Source organism: Notolepis coatsorum (assembly GCF_963971535.1).
Source record: "Notolepis coatsorum genome assembly, chromosome: 6".
Lineage (NCBI taxonomy): Eukaryota > Metazoa > Chordata > Actinopteri > Aulopiformes > Paralepididae > Notolepis > Notolepis coatsorum.
This window is the reverse complement of record NC_140170.1, coordinates 73,915,556-73,935,645: the sequence shown is the minus strand read 5'-3', so window position 1 is coordinate 73,935,645 and position 20,090 is coordinate 73,915,556. Positions and strand designations below refer to the sequence as shown.

General features: G+C 41.1%; 1 protein-coding gene across 1 annotated transcript in view; it reads left to right on the top strand.

Annotated features, from left to right (window-relative positions):
• Window positions 1–19,754, top strand: part of itih3b.2 (inter-alpha-trypsin inhibitor heavy chain 3b, tandem duplicate 2) — a gene marked incomplete at both ends in the record, with an annotated part of 65,352 nt that extends 45,598 nt beyond the window's left edge. Inside the window, 7 exons of the mRNA XM_084315632.1 lie at window positions 9,231–9,353; window positions 9,504–9,620; window positions 12,327–12,446; window positions 14,247–14,345; window positions 15,975–16,143; window positions 17,833–17,981; window positions 19,669–19,754. Coding sequence (XP_084171758.1) covers window positions 9,231–9,353; window positions 9,504–9,620; window positions 12,327–12,446; window positions 14,247–14,345; window positions 15,975–16,143; window positions 17,833–17,981; window positions 19,669–19,754 — 863 coding nt within the window. The remainder of the gene's footprint in view (window positions 1–9,230; window positions 9,354–9,503; window positions 9,621–12,326; window positions 12,447–14,246; window positions 14,346–15,974; window positions 16,144–17,832; window positions 17,982–19,668) is intronic.
• Window positions 19,755–20,090: the final 336 nt, after the last annotated feature.

The following is a 20,090-nucleotide window of genomic DNA, read 5'->3' as shown; positions in this document are numbered from 1 at the left end:
ATAATAATAATAATAATAATAATAATAATAATAATAATAATAATAATAATAATAATAATAATAATAATAATAATAATAATAATAAATGTTGGTAATAAATGTTGATGATGATGATAATAATAAGAATACCCTTGCATACTCTGGTCAAGGTGTGAGAGGTGGACCACCCCTACGGAGTCCTGGTATGACACAGCAGTACAGCCGCAACGGTCAGTAGCCTCCCCGTAGTATGGTCAGACCCCCCTAATCCTATCCCAGCATGGTCAGACCCCCCCCCCCCCCCCTAATCCCATCCCAGCATGGTCAGACCCCCCCTAATCCCATCCCAGCATGGTCAGACCCCCCCTAATCCCATCCCAGCATGGTCAGACCCCCCCTAATCCCATCCCAGCATGGTCAGACCCCCTCTCCCTGACAGTAGGCTAACCCTATCACAGCATGGTCAGACCCCAAGACCACCATGGTTAAGGGATAAACAGCATCTAATGTCTCTGCATGTGTTTCTGACATTCTAACATCGCAGACGTCTAAATAACACATTTCAGTCAAACTGATAACACAAGTCAAGGAGGGAGTGCGTTTTCTTTAGGGATGTTCGATGTCGGCTTTTTTACCGATATCCGATATACCGATATAATTTCAGGTAACTAACATTACATATCTCTTGTCGTGGAATTAACACAACATAATTAATGTTGTTCACTGGATGCATTCAACAAGGCATTCTAAATGTAAACTAAATTATCTGTGAATCTCCCCTTTTCTTCTTTCTCTCCCTCTGGTTCTCACTCTCCCTTTCTCTTTTTCCCTCTCTCTCTTTCATTCTCTCTCCCTTATTTATTGTAATTTTCCTTGTATACTATTGCTACTGTAATTTTTATTTTATTTACTTGTATGCATGTACATAACCTTGTTTTTGTTGCAGCCTCCCCCCTTTGTTGCAGGTGGGAGAATGACGGGCTTCTGGAGTAGAGTGAACAGCCTGAGAGTCAGAATACAAGATGTTTTATGTGAATTCGCCCCTTAGTGTGTGACTGTTGGACTCAGGGGAGGGGAGGAGGAGTGATGCCAGGTTAACATCTTTGCCCTGAAGGGACAGCGGTTGATTTGACTCCTCTGGCCTCGAGCTGGAGGGACTGGCGGTGCCTGCTGGTTTGGGTCAAGGGACCTTCCGCCTACCAAGAGTTGTAAGGCAATCCATAGAGTTCATGGACCCCATAGAGTTGGCTGAAGTGGTTATTGCTGCCAGAAGCAGTGATGTTGCTGATGGGTCGGGAATGCCCGCAGAGGCCTTTTTGGGCAGCATTTCCCCCTGGCATTAGTGGCGGGGGGAAATATCTATACGTAGTAGTATCGCGATACTTTGCGTGGCGATACTGTATCGATACAAGGACGCCAAGTATCGATATTTTATTATTTATTTATAATATATTTTTAATGTATTTTCTTTTTTTTGTATAAGGAAGTTGCATTGTTCATTTCAATACCTGTAATAGTACAGTAGGCCACACACACACGCACACGTGTGCATTCAGTTAAGTTGGAATATGACTGTAATACAAACAGTTCAGTTTGTCAGGTACATGCAACACAGATTACAGTGTTAACATCTGTCTGCTTGAGAAAATCCCATTTGCTGGAATACAAATGATTGAAGTGAGATGAACGGACTGAAAACTTTATTTTATTAGATAAAACATGATGACAAAGTTTTACTTTGCAGTTGAAAAAAGGTAATAAATCGCAATATATCGCAATATTAATATCACAATACTCAGCATATCGCAATATATTTTGAATCGCAATACTATCGTATTGTGACTTAAGTATTGTGATAATATCGTATCTTGAGGCCTCTGGTGATTCCCACCCCTACCTGGCATGGCATAGGAACTTGGCCCTGTGGCATTAGCAGGGCTCAGCAGGGGCTTTTCAGATTAGCTGAAAGGCTATGGAGGGGGTACAGCCAAGGGCAAGCAGAGTGGACGGATTGGAAAGAGGCTAGGGGATCAGGGGGTATTGGGAGGTAGACCGAAAGGGCTGGGTTAGAGACAGTGGTTGCTTGTGATGTGTAGCCGGCAGATAAGAGGCTGCCAAGGTTTCCATCAGCAGCAGACAGGGGAGTCAGTAGATCATTCCTGGATGAGAGGAACCACAGAACGGGGGGTAGGAGGGGATTTTACTGTTTTGCCTCTGCCAGTGGAATCATGGCTGGGGGATTAAGCTCTGAATTAAATAGATTAAGGTCAGGATAAAAACTTTTTTTGGTTGTACTCTGCCGACCATGGATATATCAGGCCACATACCATTATGCCATCCCTACTGATTTTGGTGAACAGACATCTGCTACAGAAGCACTGTTGCACGCCTGCTCCATGATTTCCACATGATAGGCTACTGCAGGAACCAATAGAGGCGAAGGTCTTTCTGAAAATCCATCCGCTAGCCATCCAGCATCTGCGATTAACGCCACACAGCTGCCTCCTTCACCCAGTCATGAGGAGTCAGGCAACATTAACATTACATCCAGCCCCAACAGCTCCACGTCTTTGGATGAGCACCTGCCTCTCGTCAGCCACCAGATCCGATAGAATTTAGGATAAATAGCGTTAGCTGTTTGCATTAGCTGTTAGCAATGAATGACAGCAGCCAGCTAGCTCACTTGTTGGATTATCTCACGTTCGCTAAAAACAAAACATACTTTAACATGGAAGCGCAGACATTTCAAGCATCAACAATGAAACTTTCTTAATGAATGCTTTTGTCCCTGGAAATAATGTTAGCCTGCTGCGACCATGATTTCACCATACATTATATAAATTGTTTTATAGGCCTTGTGCTACAGTACCTAGGTTACGTGCACAGCTGGCCTGTGAGTCATATAACGTTTGATATGGTTTGCGGCCATTTCTTCAGGTATCTGGACTGTATTGGAGTGGTATTGTGCAAAGTTTCTCAATACCAAAATGAGTGGTGAAATTATGGCCTGTAGCCTATGTTAAAACAGTAAAAAAAAAAAAAAAAAAAGTTAAAATAACTTTTGTGGTAGCTCTTCACCTTCATTGATTGAAAACTTTATTAACAGATTGCAGAATGGGTACAATACAGTACGGCTCAATACACACAATTGTTAAGGGTTGCAGACCAGAGAAAGACTTTTGTCTTGTTTACATTCCCAATTTCAATTAATCATAACATTTATGACATACACGACATACAGATAAACAATACTGTTACATCCAGACATTTATGACATACAAGATATACAAATATACAGTACTGTTTAAGAGACAGAGTTCCTAAAAGAGAGTATATACATTTGAGGGGGAAGAAACTGTACATTGGAGGGGGTTGGGTGGGTGGGGGGGGTTTAGATATTTACAGGGGCCAGTTTCGAATTGCAGCCTCCCATAGGTTCTCTTTGAGAGCGGTTTTGAAGGTGGGTAGGGATTAACATTATTTTACGGCTGTGGGTAGGGCGTTCCACATTGATGTGGCATAATTGCACACAAAAAAAACTTTGGGATGTATTTCGACATGTACATGGGTACATTAGTGGTGTAGTGTATCTTGTAGACCAGGCCCATTGCAAGGTGCTGTACTCTGTCGTCTATTCTAAGCCATCCTAGGTTGTAAAAATGGGCAGGGGTGAGGTGGGTTTTAGGAGTAAGGTTAAGCAGTAGTCTGACCAGTTTGTTTTGTGATGTTTGTAATCTTATTTTTAGTGCCTTTGAGGTGCTTTGGTACCATGAGGTGCAAGCATAGTCGTAGTACCCTTGAATGAGTGCTCCTGTTTTTAGAGTCTTCAGGGAATTCTTGTTTACCAGAGAGAGGATATCTGGTACAAGAATCTTGTTAGTTGGTTGTCTTTTTTTATTACATTGGTTGCCATTTTGTCACAGGAAAGATTTGCCTCTAGGATGGAACCCATGTCTGTATCAGAAGCCGTTGGTCTTGCCGAGTTTGGTATTTGATCCAAAGAGAATGGACTCCGTTTTACCCAGGTGTAATGATAGTTTGTTATTAGTGAGCCAGGTGCAGATTCTGCCGAGTTCAGAGCTAAAGGCTTTTTCAACCTGCAACTTGTTCCTGTCAGAGACCAGCAGGGCTGAGTCGTCCATTAACAGGAACAAGTTGCAGTCACAAACTGATGACATGTCATTTGCATAAATTAGGAAAGGTAACGGTCCTAGTATGCTTCCTTGTGGAACACCACAGCTCACTGGGAGGCGTCTATATTTATCACAGCCGAAGAGTGCGTCGCGTTTCTCTGATTGGCCATGACGCCCATGTGACTGCGGCAGCGCGAGAGAGCGGCAGTGCGGAAATAGGCTGCATCCTCCACGTCAAGAAAGACAGACAGGCATTCTCTGTGACAAACCCTAACCTTAACCAACTCCGAAATAATGCCTAACCTTAACCCTCCCTAACCTTAACTTAACCCTAACCTTAACCAACTCCGAAATAATGCCTAACCTTAACTTAACCCTAACCTTAACCAACTCCGAAAGAATGCCTAACCTTAACCCTCCCTAACCTTAACTTAACCTTAACCTTAACCAACTCCGAAATAATGCCTAACCTTAACTTAACCCTAACCTTAACCAACTCCGAAAGAATGCCTAAACTTAACCAGCGGAAGAATGCACGTTTATAGCGAGAGATGATAAACGTAAAAAAGAAAAAGAAAAAAGAAATTGAAGTGATTCGAACTTGTGACCAACCGCACAGCAGGCTCCACAGCACGGCGGCGTACCAGTTGAGCTAAGCGTGGATGGAAAAACATCAGGGATTACGGCTACATAATGCCACAAGCTCTGCCGCTCCGCTCCGCGGGGGGGGGATAGTGTACCGTTTACCTCCACCATCTGTTCTATCCCCTCCAGGTAGGATGGCATCCAGCTCACTGGATCAAAACCAATTGCTTTTAGCTTGTCAATCAGAATGGAGTGATTGACAGTGTCGAAAGCCTTTTGGAGGTCCAGCATGACCATGCCGCAGTATTTGTCTGCATCCACCTCTTGTTTGATGTGGTCGTTCAAATAGAGAAGGCATGTGTCAGTGGAGTGGGATGTTCTGAAGCCAGATTGGAATTCGTAGATTTGATTTTTTTCCGCAAGGTACTTTTCGACCTGTTCGTAGACTATTTTTTCCATGACTTTCGAGATGGAGGTAAGAATAGAAACAGGGCGGTAGTTGCCTGGGTCTAATTTGCTGCCTTTTTTGTGCAGGGGGGTCACTCTCGCAATTTTGAAGTCTTTGGGGACGTGTCCCTGTTTTAAGAGGTTTATTATGTGTGTGATGACTGCTGTGATGGCGGCTGCTGAGTCTCTGAGGAATTTGGAGGGGATATTGTCATGGCCAGTGGCCTTGTTAGGTTGGATGGAGGGTGCTCAGTTTTTTGAGTACCTCAACTGTTGTTACCATTTCAAGTTTGAAGTCATCTTTGGCCATATTATTTGTGTTCATTATTTGGCCACATCCAGCTTGTCTGTGATGAGAGTGTTTTCTGTCGTTATGTTTGTTTGTAAATCTGGTTTTTAGTTTTTTGCTGCAGCCTAGTTGGTTGTTGAGTAATTTCCAAAGTTCACAGGGTTTGTTTTTGTTTCTCAGTTTTGTCATTGATGACATTTTGTGTGTGCAGATTTGATCATGGTGTTTACATCGTTTCTTAGTTTGTTTCTTTGTAGTTTGAGTTCAACCATGTGGGCTTGGAGGTCACTGTTTGAGCTTTTGGCAAGCTTTGACTGACTTTTATGAAGTTCAGAGCCTTTTTTGTCTCTGGTTTTCATAGCGGTCAGTATTTCTGAGTGCATCCATGGCTCAGCGCGATTTTTAACCCTGGTGGTTCTTAGGGGGGCCATGTTGTTTAGTATTGTTGAGAATTTGGTTTTGAATCCAAGCCATGTTTCTTCAACTAGTGTACCACTGAGCTCATCTGACCAGTCAAGGCTCTCCAGTTCATGGTTAAAGGCCTCGCTAGAGTAGGTTTTGACGTCTCTAAATGTTACTGTTTTGTGACAGCAGGCCTTTTGTTTTCGCTTTTTTTTGCGGGTACAGAATATCATGATCGCTTAACCCGCATGCTATAACCCCCTTATTGGAGATCCTGGACTTGTCAGAGGTCAGAATGAGATCAATGGTAGTTTGTGTTGAATCACACACTCTTGTGGGTTGGGTGATTAGCTGGCTGAAACCGTGCAGATCACAAAACCTTGAAGACGGGTGCTTCTTTACGTAGCATATCCGTGTTCCAGTCCCCAATACGATTTTTTCCTACATCTTCAACCCCAGCTAAACACCCACCCGGTGTATCATAAAAGCCACTCTGTTCTGTCTGTAGATTGTGCCGACTAGTACAGATTTAGCCCTTTCGAAAAATAATTCAACCTATACAGTTTCAATTGCCTCATGATTCAGGTCAGTACGGTTAATGAATTTGGTATCTTTATGTATATACACGCAGACACCACCTCCATACTGACTCGTCAAGTTTTGTTTCAGAGAAACATAGTATATGTTTATGAGACTATGACTCTAGTCTCTTCATTTTCCAGGTTGGAGGGGCGGAGGAATGACCCGTTCATCTATACCAGTGAAAAGTGGTATGTTTTGTTTGTTAAAATAAGTGGTCTACATGTTAAAATAATAGCTCTACACTTCGACAGCCATCACTGATATAGTGTCTGGTCAGTAACATGGGTTTTCTGGTATCCCGTCCCAACTTTATCCAATCAGGATACACACTGCAAAAATTGTCTGACAAAAATAAGAAATAACAACTAGTTTTAAACAAATGTGCCCTTGAAACAAGTCAAATAATCTACCAGTGCAGTATGCAAATTTGACTCAGCAAGATTTCTTGAAATAAGTAAAAAATATCTAGGGTTCTCTCTTCTGATTGGATAAAGTGGGAAGGGGATACCAGGATACCAGATTTATTTTCTGTTTACTGCAGAGCGGATGGAATTTTACCCACGTTACTGACCAAACACTATAGCTAAGTGATAGCTATTGGAATGTAGAGCTATTTAACACTAACTAAACAAAAGAAAACACCTTAAAGCAACTTTAATCTAATCTATGACTTATTTTTTCTTTGGCTCAAACATGTTATTGTTATTGTCATGTTATACGTTATTTCTGTTCTGCGGCTCCTTGTGTCTGAAACCATGCTGCTCCTTCTGCTGCTCCTTCTGTCTGAAAACATGCTGCTCCTTCTGTCTGAAAACATGCTGCTCCTTCTGTCTCAAAACATGCTGCTCCTTCTGTCTGAAAACATGCTGCTCCTTCGGTCTGAAAACATGCTTATCCTTCTGTCAGAGAGCAATGGGAAACGCAGTGTTAAATTGTGAAAGCAGGCCAGTGAACTTTGAACAGAAGAGAGGGGCATATTTTGCAAACAGTTGTTTCTGAGGTACGCTGCATACTGCTGTGGGTGCCAATGCTCACAAGTATTAATACAGTGAGTATACAGTATTAATATGTGTGTGTGTGTGTGTGTGTGTTTACAGCTCCTGATCTTGATATGGCCTTGATCAGAATCATCAGACCAACTGTTGCTGGTGCGATTATCAACGGTCCCAGTAGTAGTAGTACTCCAACAGGTAACGCTTTCCACTAACTGGATGCTCACAGGGGCGGACCTTCCTACAGGCGATATAGGCGGTCGCCTAGAGCGCCACCCAGAGGGGGGCGCAAAAAAAAAAAAAAAAGAAAAAAAAAATGTGCAGTCTTGGCGCCCCCCTCTATATCTGCAACCATTATTTTTACATTAAAAAAATTCTAACATAAGGGAAAATGAGCCAAAAATCTAAAACGGTCGGTCGGTCTGAGCCTCAGCTTTAGGTGTTCACAGTCAGAACATGCTAGAGCGCTGTGCATTGATGGGTATTGGTCAAGTGGTTATAGAATTGAACGTTGAGGAAAGAAAGACTATGAAGAAAAAAGCAAAAAAAAAAAAAAAAAACATTTGGGGGGGGGGGGGGGGGGGGGGGGGGGGGGTTGGCGCAGTGGTGAATCTCGCCTAGGGCGCCAAATGGGCTAGGTCCGCCCCTCATGCTCATAACAAACAGTGCGAAAAAAACGCAACTCAATCCGGTGATTTGACACAGCTGTCGCCATTATACAAAAGTAACTGTACTTACAGTCGATTTAATTCACGGTCTTTGCCACCCTCTACCGGGCGCATTGGGTACTACATCCAGATTTAACACTGGTGTTCGAATAGAGGAGATCTGTAAACAAGACGAAAGTCTTTCTCTGGTCTGCATCCCCTTTAACAATTGTGTGCATTGAGCCGTACTGTATTGTACCCATTCTGCAATCCGTTAATAAAATGTTCAATCAATCAATCAATCTATCTTGGCCTTAAAATTATGTATCGCATCCATTTATAGGCCCGCCATTTTATATTCTATATTCATATTTCATATTGCATGTGTTCGGATGGCAAAATTCAGTACTGTATCTACAAAAACCCATGTAAATGATCTGCCCTTTGTTAATTTCTTGATCTCAAGAAGGTGCTGGATTTTTTTGCTTTTGGTCATTGTCAGCATGGTGTTATTCACTGTCAAACATGAGAAAAACAATAATTATTATTATTTATATTCTCCTTTGGTTCATTACAATTTACTCAAGCATAGTGACAGACACAATATGTCTGACACTGGGAATACATTCCATGAGGTCCATAGATGTCCCTAGATACCAATAACATGCAAATGGACCGTGTAGGAGCAATCTTCCATTTACTTGGATATGTACTTTTAGGCAAATTTTCCAAAAATATGGCTAGGGCTTAACAGGTTAAGTATAAACAAACTGCTGTGCAGATAATAAAACAAACTATTCTGAGTCAAATGTATGTGTTTGTTTTGGCATTTGATGCGTCTTTAGGATGTATTACCTTTGAAAAATAAAAACAAGTACCTTTGACACAGAAAAATATATTACACAGTAAAAGAATATAGCAAAATAATATTGCTGTAGTTTGCTTATACTTCAGAAGTACGATATTTGGATAAACAACAGGGACAGCAGTGGTCACTAGCTAACTCACTTTACATAGAGGATACTTTAGAAGACAGAAAAGCTGAAAATATCACTGAAAAACATATCAACAGCTTGCAGTGTTGTTCTTTTTCTCTTTAAATGCTGAATGCCGTACTTGGTTTACGATCCTATACCTCTCAGTTTCAACTTCTTATTGTCTGTCTGTCCAACAGTACGTTTGGATTCAAAGTGTTCCCCGTCCTTCTTTGCCTGTCCCAAAGGCCGCTGTATTCCCATGAGCTGGGTATGTGACGGGGCGACTGACTGTGAGAGTGGCACTGACGAGGCTCACTGTGGTCAGTTCCGACACTTTAATAACTGAACAGCTGAAGCCTTGTACTGACTGTGTTGGAACTGACTCTGGGACATAATCTCTCTCTCCTCTAGATAAGTTATGCACAGTCTCCCATTCTGAACTTGACTCTGGTACTATCTCTCTCCTCTAGAAAGTAGATGTACAGACACTCAGTTTGAGTGTGGGAACCGTCGCTGCATCCCCAAAAAGTGGATGTGTGACGGATCTGATGACTGTGGCGACGGCACTGATGAGGACAACAAGTGTAGTGAGTGTCTGCCACCAACATTATACTAAATGATACTGAATTAAAACACAACAAAGGACTGCAGTGAATATCTGGCACCAGCATTATACTGAATTATACTGAATTAAAACAACAAAGGACTGCAGTGAGTATCTGGCACCAGCATTATACTGAATTATACTGAATTAAAACACGACAAAGAGGTGTAGTGAGTATCTGCCACCAACATCAAGCTGAATTAAACTGAATTATAGTGGGTCATGAATAGTTCCCCCCAATGAATGAAGTACATATGGCATGTACACATCCGTTTCATGTTGTGTCTTGTGGCCTTTTGATTAGAAGCTAGAGTCCCTCTTTGGAATTGATCATTTTAAAGAAGAAATTGGACACCTTCTTGCCATGGAGTGATCATGTTTTTATTAATATTGTCTGTTTTCATTGAAATGTGAAGACATTTTCAAAATTATTTTGTATTTGTGTGCTCTAACTATCTAGTATCTATTTTTATGTTGTATAATGTTAAACACACTATAACATAGAAAGAGACAATATACACCACACAATTATTAACATTTGCAACACAACAACTATTTGATATCTTATAAAACAACTAGAACCACACATATTTCTGCAACCGTAAAGCATACTGGGATGTTAGGGAGTGGCCTACTGTCTCTAGTATTACTGACCAAACACTATAAGTGATAGCTGTTGGAATGTAGAGCTATTTAACACATATTCTAACAAAACAAAACAAAACACCTTAAAGCAATTTTTATCTAATCTATGACTTGTTTTTTCTTTGGCTCAAACATGTTATTGTTATTGTCATGTTATTTCTGTTCTGCTGCTCCTTCTGTCTGAAAACATGCTGCTCCTTCTGCTGCTCCTTCTGTCTGAAAACATGCTGCTCCTTCTGCTGCTCCTTCTGTCTGAAAACATGCTGCTCCTTCTGTCTGAAAACATGCTGCTCCTTCTGTCTCAAAACATGCTGCTCCTTCTGTCTCAAAACATGCTGCTCCTTCTGTCTCTGTCTGAAACATGCTTCTCCTTCTGTCAGAGAGCAATGTATCTCATGGGGAAACGCAGTGTTAAATTGTGAAAGCAAGGGTGAACTTTGAACAGAAGAGAGGGGCATATTTTGCAAACAGTTGTTTCTGAGGTACGCTGCATACTGCGGTGGGTGCCAATGCTCACAAGTATTAATACAAACGAATATGTGTGTGTGTGTGTGTGTGTTTGTTTACAGTAAAAAATGTTACGAGAAATCCTGTTCTTGATCTTGATATGGCCTTGATCAGACCAACTGTTGCTGGTGCGATTATCAACGGTCCCAGTAGTAGTAGTACTCCAACAGGTAACATTTCCACTAACTGGATGCTCATAACACACATTGCGGAAAAAAACGCAACTCAATCCGGTGATTTTTGACACAGCTGTCACCATTATACAAAAGTAACTGTTACAGTAGATTTAATTCACGGTCTCTGCCACCCTCTACCGGGCGCATTGGGTACTACATCCATATTTAACACTGGTGTTCGAATAGAGGAGATCTGATGTAAATAAGACGAAAGTCTTTCTCTGGTCTGCATCCCCTTAACAATTGTGTGCATTGAGCCGTACTGTATTGTACCCATTTTGCAATCCGTTAATAAAATGTTCAATCAATCAATCTTGGCCTTAAAATTATGTATCGCTTCCATTTATAGGCCTGCCATTTTATATTCTATATTCATATTTCATATTGCATGTGTCTGGATGGCAAAATTCAGTACTGTATCTACAAAAACCCATGTAAATGATCTGCCCTTTGTTAATTTCTTTAGATTTTTTTGTACACTTGATCTCAAGAAGGTGCTGGATTTTTTTGCTTTTGGTCATTGTCAGCATGGTGTTATTCACCGTCAAAGATGAAAAAAAACAACTACTGTAATAATTATTTATATTCTCCTTTGGTTCATTACAATTTACTCAAGCATAGTAACAGATGCAATATGTCTGACGAATACATTCCATGAAGTGCATAGATGTCCCAGATACCAATAACATGCAAATAGAAGTGGAGCAATCTTCCATTTACTTGGATATGTACTTTTAGGCGTATTTTCAAAAAATATGGCTAGGGCTTAACAGGTTAAGTATAAACAAACTGCTGTGCAGAAAATAAAACTAACTATTCTGAGGTATGTGTTTGTTTTATGTGTCTTTAGAGATTTATTACTTTTGAAAAAATGAAAGCAGATCCGATACATTTGTTGTTAATTTGAATCTTTGCCTTACATGGCATTTTTGAGGAGTATGTATTGTACCATGGTTATGTGCTGCCTTGCTGGAAGAAAGATTCTAAACATTCTGTGAAAAGTTGACAGTTGGTAAAACTACGCCTGAGAAAGTGACTTAGCAACATTAGCTAAAAAAACAAGTATATTTGACACAGAAAAATGTATTACACAGTAAAGAATATAGCAAAATAATATTGCTATAGTTTGCTTATACTTCAGAAGTATGATATTTGGATAAACAACAGGGACAGCAGTGGTCACTAGCTAACTCACTTTACATAGAGGATACTTTAGAAGACAGAAAAGCTGAAAATATCACTTAAAAACATATCAACAGCTTGCAGTGTTGTTCTTTTTCTCTTTAAATGCTGAATGCCGTACTTGGTTTACGATCCTATACCTCTCAGTTTCAACTTCTTATTGTCTGTCTGTCCAACAGTAAGTTGTCCGAAGTGTTCCGCGTCCTCCTTTGCCTGTCCCAATTGCGACTGTATTCCCATGAGCTGGGTCTGTGACGGGGAGAACGACTGTAAGAGCGGCACTGACGAGGCTCACTGTGGTCAGTTCCGACACTTTAATAACTGAACAGCTGAAGCCTTGTACTGACTGTGTTGGAGCTGACTCTGGTACCTCACCTCTCTCTCCTCTAGATAAATTGTGTATAGCCTCCCATTCTGAACTTGACTCTGGTACTTAATCTCTCTCCCCTCTAGAAAGTAGATGTACAGACACTCAGTTTGTTAATATCTGTTAATAAAGTGTTCAATCAATCAATCAAGTCTGCCACCAACATTATACTAAATTGCCACCTTCTTGCCATGGAGTGATCATGTTTTTAATATTGTCTGTTTTCATTGAAATGTGAAGACATTTTCAAAATAATTTTATATTTGTGTGCTCTAACTATCTATTTTATGTTGTATAATGTTACACATTATAACATAGAAAGAGACAATAAACCACACAATTATTAACATTTGCAACACAACAACTATTTGACATCTTATAAAACAACTAGAACCACACATTCTTCTGCAACCACAAAGCATACTGCGATATTAGGGAGTGGCCAACTGTCTCTAGTATTGTGGTATATATCCAATCTGTAATCTATCCATAACATATAGATGGAGACACAATGAATGCAGATTAGGGTGATTCTCATGTAATGTCAGGCAAGCGCTACCGGAGTCTCATGGCCAGCCCAGCACTCAAAAGGAGCTCAAAAGGAGCTTCTATCCGCAGGCCATCAGGCTGCTCAATGTGGACTCCCTGTAACATTAACTCATCCATTCTAAACTCATTGCACACAATCACGTTAAACATTCACTTTAAACCCTTTTTAAACATTACACCATATTTTATCTATGTATTCTTACAAATTTGCACTACCTCTTCTACCTAATTTTTGCATTAACTTTTTTGCATTTAGTACATTTTAGTTTTCTATATTGTACATTTTGTATAGTGTTTGGTCTTTACTCTTTTACTTTTTTTTTTTTTTACTGTATGAAGCACAATCTCAGGAGGGTCATACAGAACCAAGCATTTTACTAGAATGTACATGTACTAAATAAAACAAAACGTGAAACTTGAAACTTGAGACCTGGTTGTAAACCCCTGCCTACCAGGCTCAATCTAGCCTTCCTCTGTGGGACAAGCTCAGACCCACCTCAGTGGAAAGGCCCGTTCACTGCCCGACACGCCAGTGGAATCAGTGTTTGAAGGATCTATTCAGGACCAGCAAGAATTCCTCAGTCCATCTGCTTTGGTGGAACTAATGAGCTTTCTTTGTAATATTAATAATTCATTATATTTATATAGCGCTTTTCTAGACACTCAAAGCGCTCCCCACAATGTAGGGTGGTAGCACCCAACCTTGGGCTACGCAGGCTCAATGGCTGCCATTCACTGGCACCAGGCACACATCACACTACACAATGGCTGAATGGCTCAGGAGACAGGGATTGATATCAGCCAAGGGCAAGGGATGATTAGGTGGCCTTGATGTCAGAGACCTGATTGGGAATTTGGCCAGGAACATCGGGGAACCCCCTACTCTTTTTAATAGGCGTCCTGGGTTCTTTAATGACTGAGATTCAGTCAGTCAGGACCTCGGTTTAGCGTCTCATTTGAAGGACGGCACTCGCAGCTATACGGTGTCCCGATCACCATAACAGGGGCATTGTTACTGACTAGTCCAGAGGACAGAGTGCCCCTTGCTGGACAACGACACCACTTTCCGACAACAGCCATTGACCGGGGCTCAAACTGGTGATCTTCCGATCATGAGTCCGGAGCTCTACTCATGTAGCCACTCTTTGTGCTTATCTTCCCGTGTCTCTGTTTCTCTCTCCAGCTCACAGGTTCTTGTTACCAGCCGAGAATCAGACCCGTCCGCTGTGTTACGACGTCAACGCGGGTCTCATTCTTAAACTACTGCATGAACCCGACAGAGGTCAGAGGTCACTGGCATGTACATCATGTTGTGCTTACTTTAAGGCCATGCCACCTGTATGTGCTTATTCATTTACACACGCTTTTCTATGTGGTCTCGTGTAATCATAATTTGGGGGAGGGTTGTTCAGGTTGTCTCTCCATAAAGTCTTTGCATCAAATACTTGTACATAGGGCGGCTGGGTAGCGCAGTGGACTAAGCACTCGCCTACCTCCGGCTTGGTCAGTCGTCCCTACTTACAGTACTAACACAATTGGCAGAGTTAGCGGGTGGGAAGCCGGTGGGGTATGTGTCCTGGTCGTCATAAACTGCGACTCCTACTGGTCGGTCGGGCGGCGTGAATACTTTGGGCAGCGCATTGCTCTGATTGGCCAGCGATAATGCGGCCTACGCCGCTAACGCGTGCATGCTCATTATACGCCATTACGCACTTGTCTCCCTGTGGGGAGGCGGGCGCCGCTGGTGTACAGCTGAGAGCTCCAGCATACCTATGTCCGCGAGCTAGGCGCAAGCCAGAGTAAAACACAGTTTTCAATCAATCAATAACAACATTAACGAGACTCTCGTTGTGTCTATTCTGCTAACGCTAACGTTACCTCTCATTGCTTTAACGTTACCTAGGCTCTCGCATCTATCTGCTAACGTTAACGTTAGCGTTAGCATTAAGGCTAACAAGCTGTAACGTTACCAGTCTCGCGTCTATCTGCTAACGTTAGCATTAGGTAATAACCGGTTTAAAATGGATGGATGGATTACCTCACGTTGTGTCTATTCTACTAGCATTAACCATTAGTTACTAGTACAAACAATCAATAGCGAGTTATATTGATCACGCTATGTACGATAGCCATGCTAAAACGCTAGCACAACATTAGCACCTAAGCTAACAACAAGCTTAACATGTCAGCAATCTTTTTGTGAGACTAAACTCTCCGCTCGGTGGCAAAATGTGTTGATGTCGGTTTTGTTTCATCAATAAATGAGGCAGAATACACAGTGACTGTATCCTTTTTTGTTTATTGCACTTGTTCCTGCTGCTATGCGAGACATTAAAGATGGCGGCCTTCTGTTTTTCTGGAGACGCTCCAACGAGTGACGCGTCTCTCTTCTGACCAATTAGTGGTCTGCAGTGTTTCACGTGACTTGCGATCTTCTACGCTCGTGCGTAGAGCTGGTATTCACGAAGGAGAGCACTGGCCAACGCTGGCCAATCAGAGCAATGCGGAAGCACTCTTCGGCTGCCCAAAGTATTCACGCGGTCGGGCGCCTGTTCAGCAGGGAGGGGATCCGGGGGAAATAGTGTGAACCTGTGCACGTGTTACGTTCCCCCAGTGAAACTCCTCGCTGTCAGGTGAAAAGAAGTGGCTGGCGACTCCACATGTATCGGAGGAGGCATGTGGTAGTTCTACACCCTGCCCAGGCCAACAGTGGGGCAATGTGCGCAACGACCAGGAAGGGAATTGGCATAATGACTAAATTGGGATGGGTGAAAAATACAGAAAACCTAAAAATAAATAGAATAATAAAAAAAGAAAAGATACTTTGTAGGTACAAAGTACATGTCTTTGTAGTCAGCCCATAGTATATTGCACGACTGATGGCATTTCTACGTGTCCCTCTCTGGCGCAGGACTGTCTGTGAACGGTGAGCTCAGTTCGCCAGCCAGCGCGGGCTTCCGGAGGCTGGTCATCCACGTGAACTCAGTGGTTCAGATGAGCATCGACATCGACGTCGATGGCATCACCATACGAGACGGACAGCACGTGACGTTCTTTCACTGGGAGCAGGACGTCAGCAGGTTGCACTGCGTTCCATTCACACTCATAATTGTGTTACTGTTATTCTAATAACCTCAAAGTCTTCCGTTTACTTATTTGGATAGTCTGCTTGCTTTAGTAGCACTGCATATCTGGGGGGAAAACGTGTTTTTTCTTTTTTTCTCTTCGTTTTTCTGGGCCAGGTGTGAGCCAGGCTGGATGGGTTGTTGGGATTTACACTGTTTCTGTCTTTTAATTGTACTGACAAGTCTGTCATTATCTTATTTTTTATCTTTTCTCATTTGTGTACCTCCATAAATGTATTGTTTTTATGTGTGTGTGTGTGTGTGTATATATATATATATATATATATATATATATATATATATATATATATATATATATATATATATATATATATATATATATATATATATATATATATATATATATATATATATATATATATATATATATATATATTATGCATTTTATTGTACTGTATTGTATTTCTATGTTCAGGACCCCAGAATGACTAGTGGCACACCTAGGTGCTTCAAATGGGGATCCTTAAATAAACATAAACATAGTGATATAATTGTTATAGTGAACGTTATAGCAGACAGGGGTGTAAAAAGTACCCAGAAATTATATTTAAGTGAAAGTATGGGTACCGTCTCAAAATCTTACGAGTAAAAGTCAGAGTATCTGGCTAAAAACACATTTGAGTAAAAGTCAAAAAGTTTCTACTTTTAAATGTACTTAAGTACTAAAAAGTTAAAGTAAAAAGAAAAAATCTGACTGTCTATTCTTCTGATAGCAGGTGTTTAATCAAAGATCCCTGCTTTCTAGTCTTGCACAACGACCAATAAAGCATGGGTATGGGCGGGTTAATTTTCCATTGATGGGGATTTGATTGGCTGTTTTTAAATAACGTGCGGATTAATAACGTTAATGTTAGTTCGGCCAGAGAAACAAATATACTAATTAAAACGTTTGGACCTGCGAGATTTGTACTTTGTAGGTCTGCATTTTAAATGTAAGGCGTAAAAAGTATGTTTTTTTTCCTCTGAAATGTAATTGAGTAAAAGTACAAGTATACAAACCTACTCGAGTAAAGTACAAATTTACACACACCCTCCCTCGATATTCATATTTTGATTACTTATGTCTGAGGTACATTTAGGGTAGACGGTAAAATATTTTAGGTATGTATATTGTAGGTTGATTGATTGATTGATTGAAAAGTTTATTAACAGATTGCAGAATGGGTACAGTACAGTACAGCTCAATACATACAATTGTTAAGGGGATGCAGACCAGAGAAAGACTTTCGTCTTGTTTACATCAGGGTCCCCCATTTTCAATTCATCATATGACACACACGACATACAGATAGACAGTACTGCTACATCTATACATTTATGACATACCAGATTTGCAAATACAGTACTGTTTGATACAAAAAGTGTCCAGAAAAAGAGTGTATATACATTTGACGTAGAAACTGTACATTGGAGGAGGTTGGGTAGGTGGGGTGGGGTTGAGTGGGTGGCTGGGGCTGTACATTGGAGGTGGGGGGGGGGGGGGGGACCACACACTGTACACTGTACATTGGAATACTGACAAAGCCATACTTGGTAATTTACTGTACAACTGGGTTAATATGTTATTCATTGAAAATCATTTATGGGAAAAATATATGACAAATATAATATTTGTTGTTGTAGTTCAATACTGACCCTGCGAGGCAAAGAGCTGGACGCTTCACTCGGAGACTCTCGTATGACGGTCCTGCTCCACGAGAGACGTGGAGGGAAGTTCCTCTGGCCCGTGTTGAGACAGATCTCATCAGGAAGCAGCACAGAAGGACTTCTAGGTGAGATAAGGTCTACTGACCTACAAAGAAACTGCAAGTAGAAACGTGTGTGTACTGTCCCGCCAAAGGTATTGTTATAACATGTGCTATGTATCCTGTAGGAGATTTTCTTCATGTCAAATGTAGATTGCATAGATTTGTAATCAAACAATTATCATTGTTTATTAAATGAAGATTATAACATGAATATTTAATAAGTGTTTTACTTTGGAGAAGACAAGAATATCTGTGTAAACATTAACTCTTTACAGAAAGCTGGCTTGTTCAAATCTGCTATAGTTGACTTGAAATATGTTACCCTCTAGCCCCTTTCCCCGTAATGTACATTAAAGGAACATGCCAACATCATGTCTCAGAAGAAGATATACCAATTTCCTGTCCCGTCGTTTCCTGTGCGTTGAAAGTAGAAAGCTATCTGACTGCAAGCTAGCCTAGCTTAGCACAAATGAATAGAAGCGGATATGAACCACTAGCCTAGCTTAAAAATGCCGGGAGAGGGTTTTTTGGCCAACAGCTAGGCTAGTTAATTAATTTATGCTAAGCTAGGCTAGCTTGCAGCCGGATAACTTTCTACTGAACGCACAGAGAGGAAATTGGTATCTATCTTCTTGTCGGACTCTGGAGAAGACATTCGGGGGCCAAGCAGCGAAGCTGCATAGTACCGGATTGTGCCGTTTCTTATTATTCTTCTGCCATTGGTGTCCGCATTTCACTGTATGCCCTGGTATGTATGTGACAAATAAACCTCTTGATTGATTCTTGATATGGCAGCCCATATACCATACAAAGTTAAGAAAATTGACAGTCCACTGACCCCTGTCACCAAGTCCCATGTCCCCAGCTCCAACACTCTAGCGCCACCAACGTGTCAAATGTGAATCCTTGGCTCAAGCCGAGTTCAACTTTGTATTGGATTGCCGCCATTTAGCATTTTGTGAAAAGACTTAAAATGCTACTCCTCCTATAGATTTTCCCCAATCTGCATGGAATTTGGTACACATAATCTGTAGACCAATGTCTACAAAGGTATGCCTGCTTGGCCCCCATATCCCTTCTTGCAGGTATATTTCCTCTTAGTTGTGGTGCTTGGCAGAGATACCTGTAGCACAATTGGAGGTGGGCTTTCCACTCTCCAGGACATTTATAACAAGCGTTGCAGGGCCAAGGCTAAGAGAATAATCAAAGACTCTAGTCACCCAAACAACTGCCTCTTTGAACTGCTGCGGTCAGGCAAGCGCTACCGGAGTCTCATGGCCAGTACAGAGAGACTCAGAAGGAGCTTCTATCCCCAGGCCATCAGGATGCTCAATGACAATGACACTATGTAACAAACCCATCATCTACACTAGTGCACACACATCCACATGTACACACTCACTTTAAACAAACACTCACCTTACCACTCACTCTAACACTTTATATTTATCTATTATTAAAGAGATTTGCACTACATTCATACCTCATTTGCACCCTACCCTAAGTTTTGTACCTCATCTCGTTTCTGCATTGTACCTCACTGTTACTCATTTTACTCTGTATTGTATATATTATGTATATTGACTGAACATTATTTGTTGTGACAAATAATAAACAAACTTGGAACTTGATTATTTAGTTCACCGTTGTTTTAATGTGCTACCTAGCTTGTCACTACCTGCAGTAATCTTGTTTATCCTCTGCCTTCCAGCTATAAAGTCTGTCACTTATGAGGAGGTCCAGGGAACTAACACCACACTCACCATCAATAACCAGGAGATCGATGTTTCCAAGTAAGTCTGACCATGTGTGGAAAGATGGATTTCAGGGTGTGAAACAATAATAAAGCACTTTATGTTATAGTACAAGAATTTGCAAAGAATTATTAGAAATTATAAACCCTATTATGTTAGCCAAATCACTTAGCCTATATTTATGTTATGACATTAAAAAAACTTGCCATAAAATGAATGGGATGTCATGCATGTATTTTGCATGTATCACTCAAATCACATTATCAGAACAAAATATCTTATTACCCAAAACACCTCGTCATGACCATCAACAACTTATCACCCAACAGGTTGTAGTAGTGTGTAATAGTGTCATAAATGGTAAATGGCTATATATATT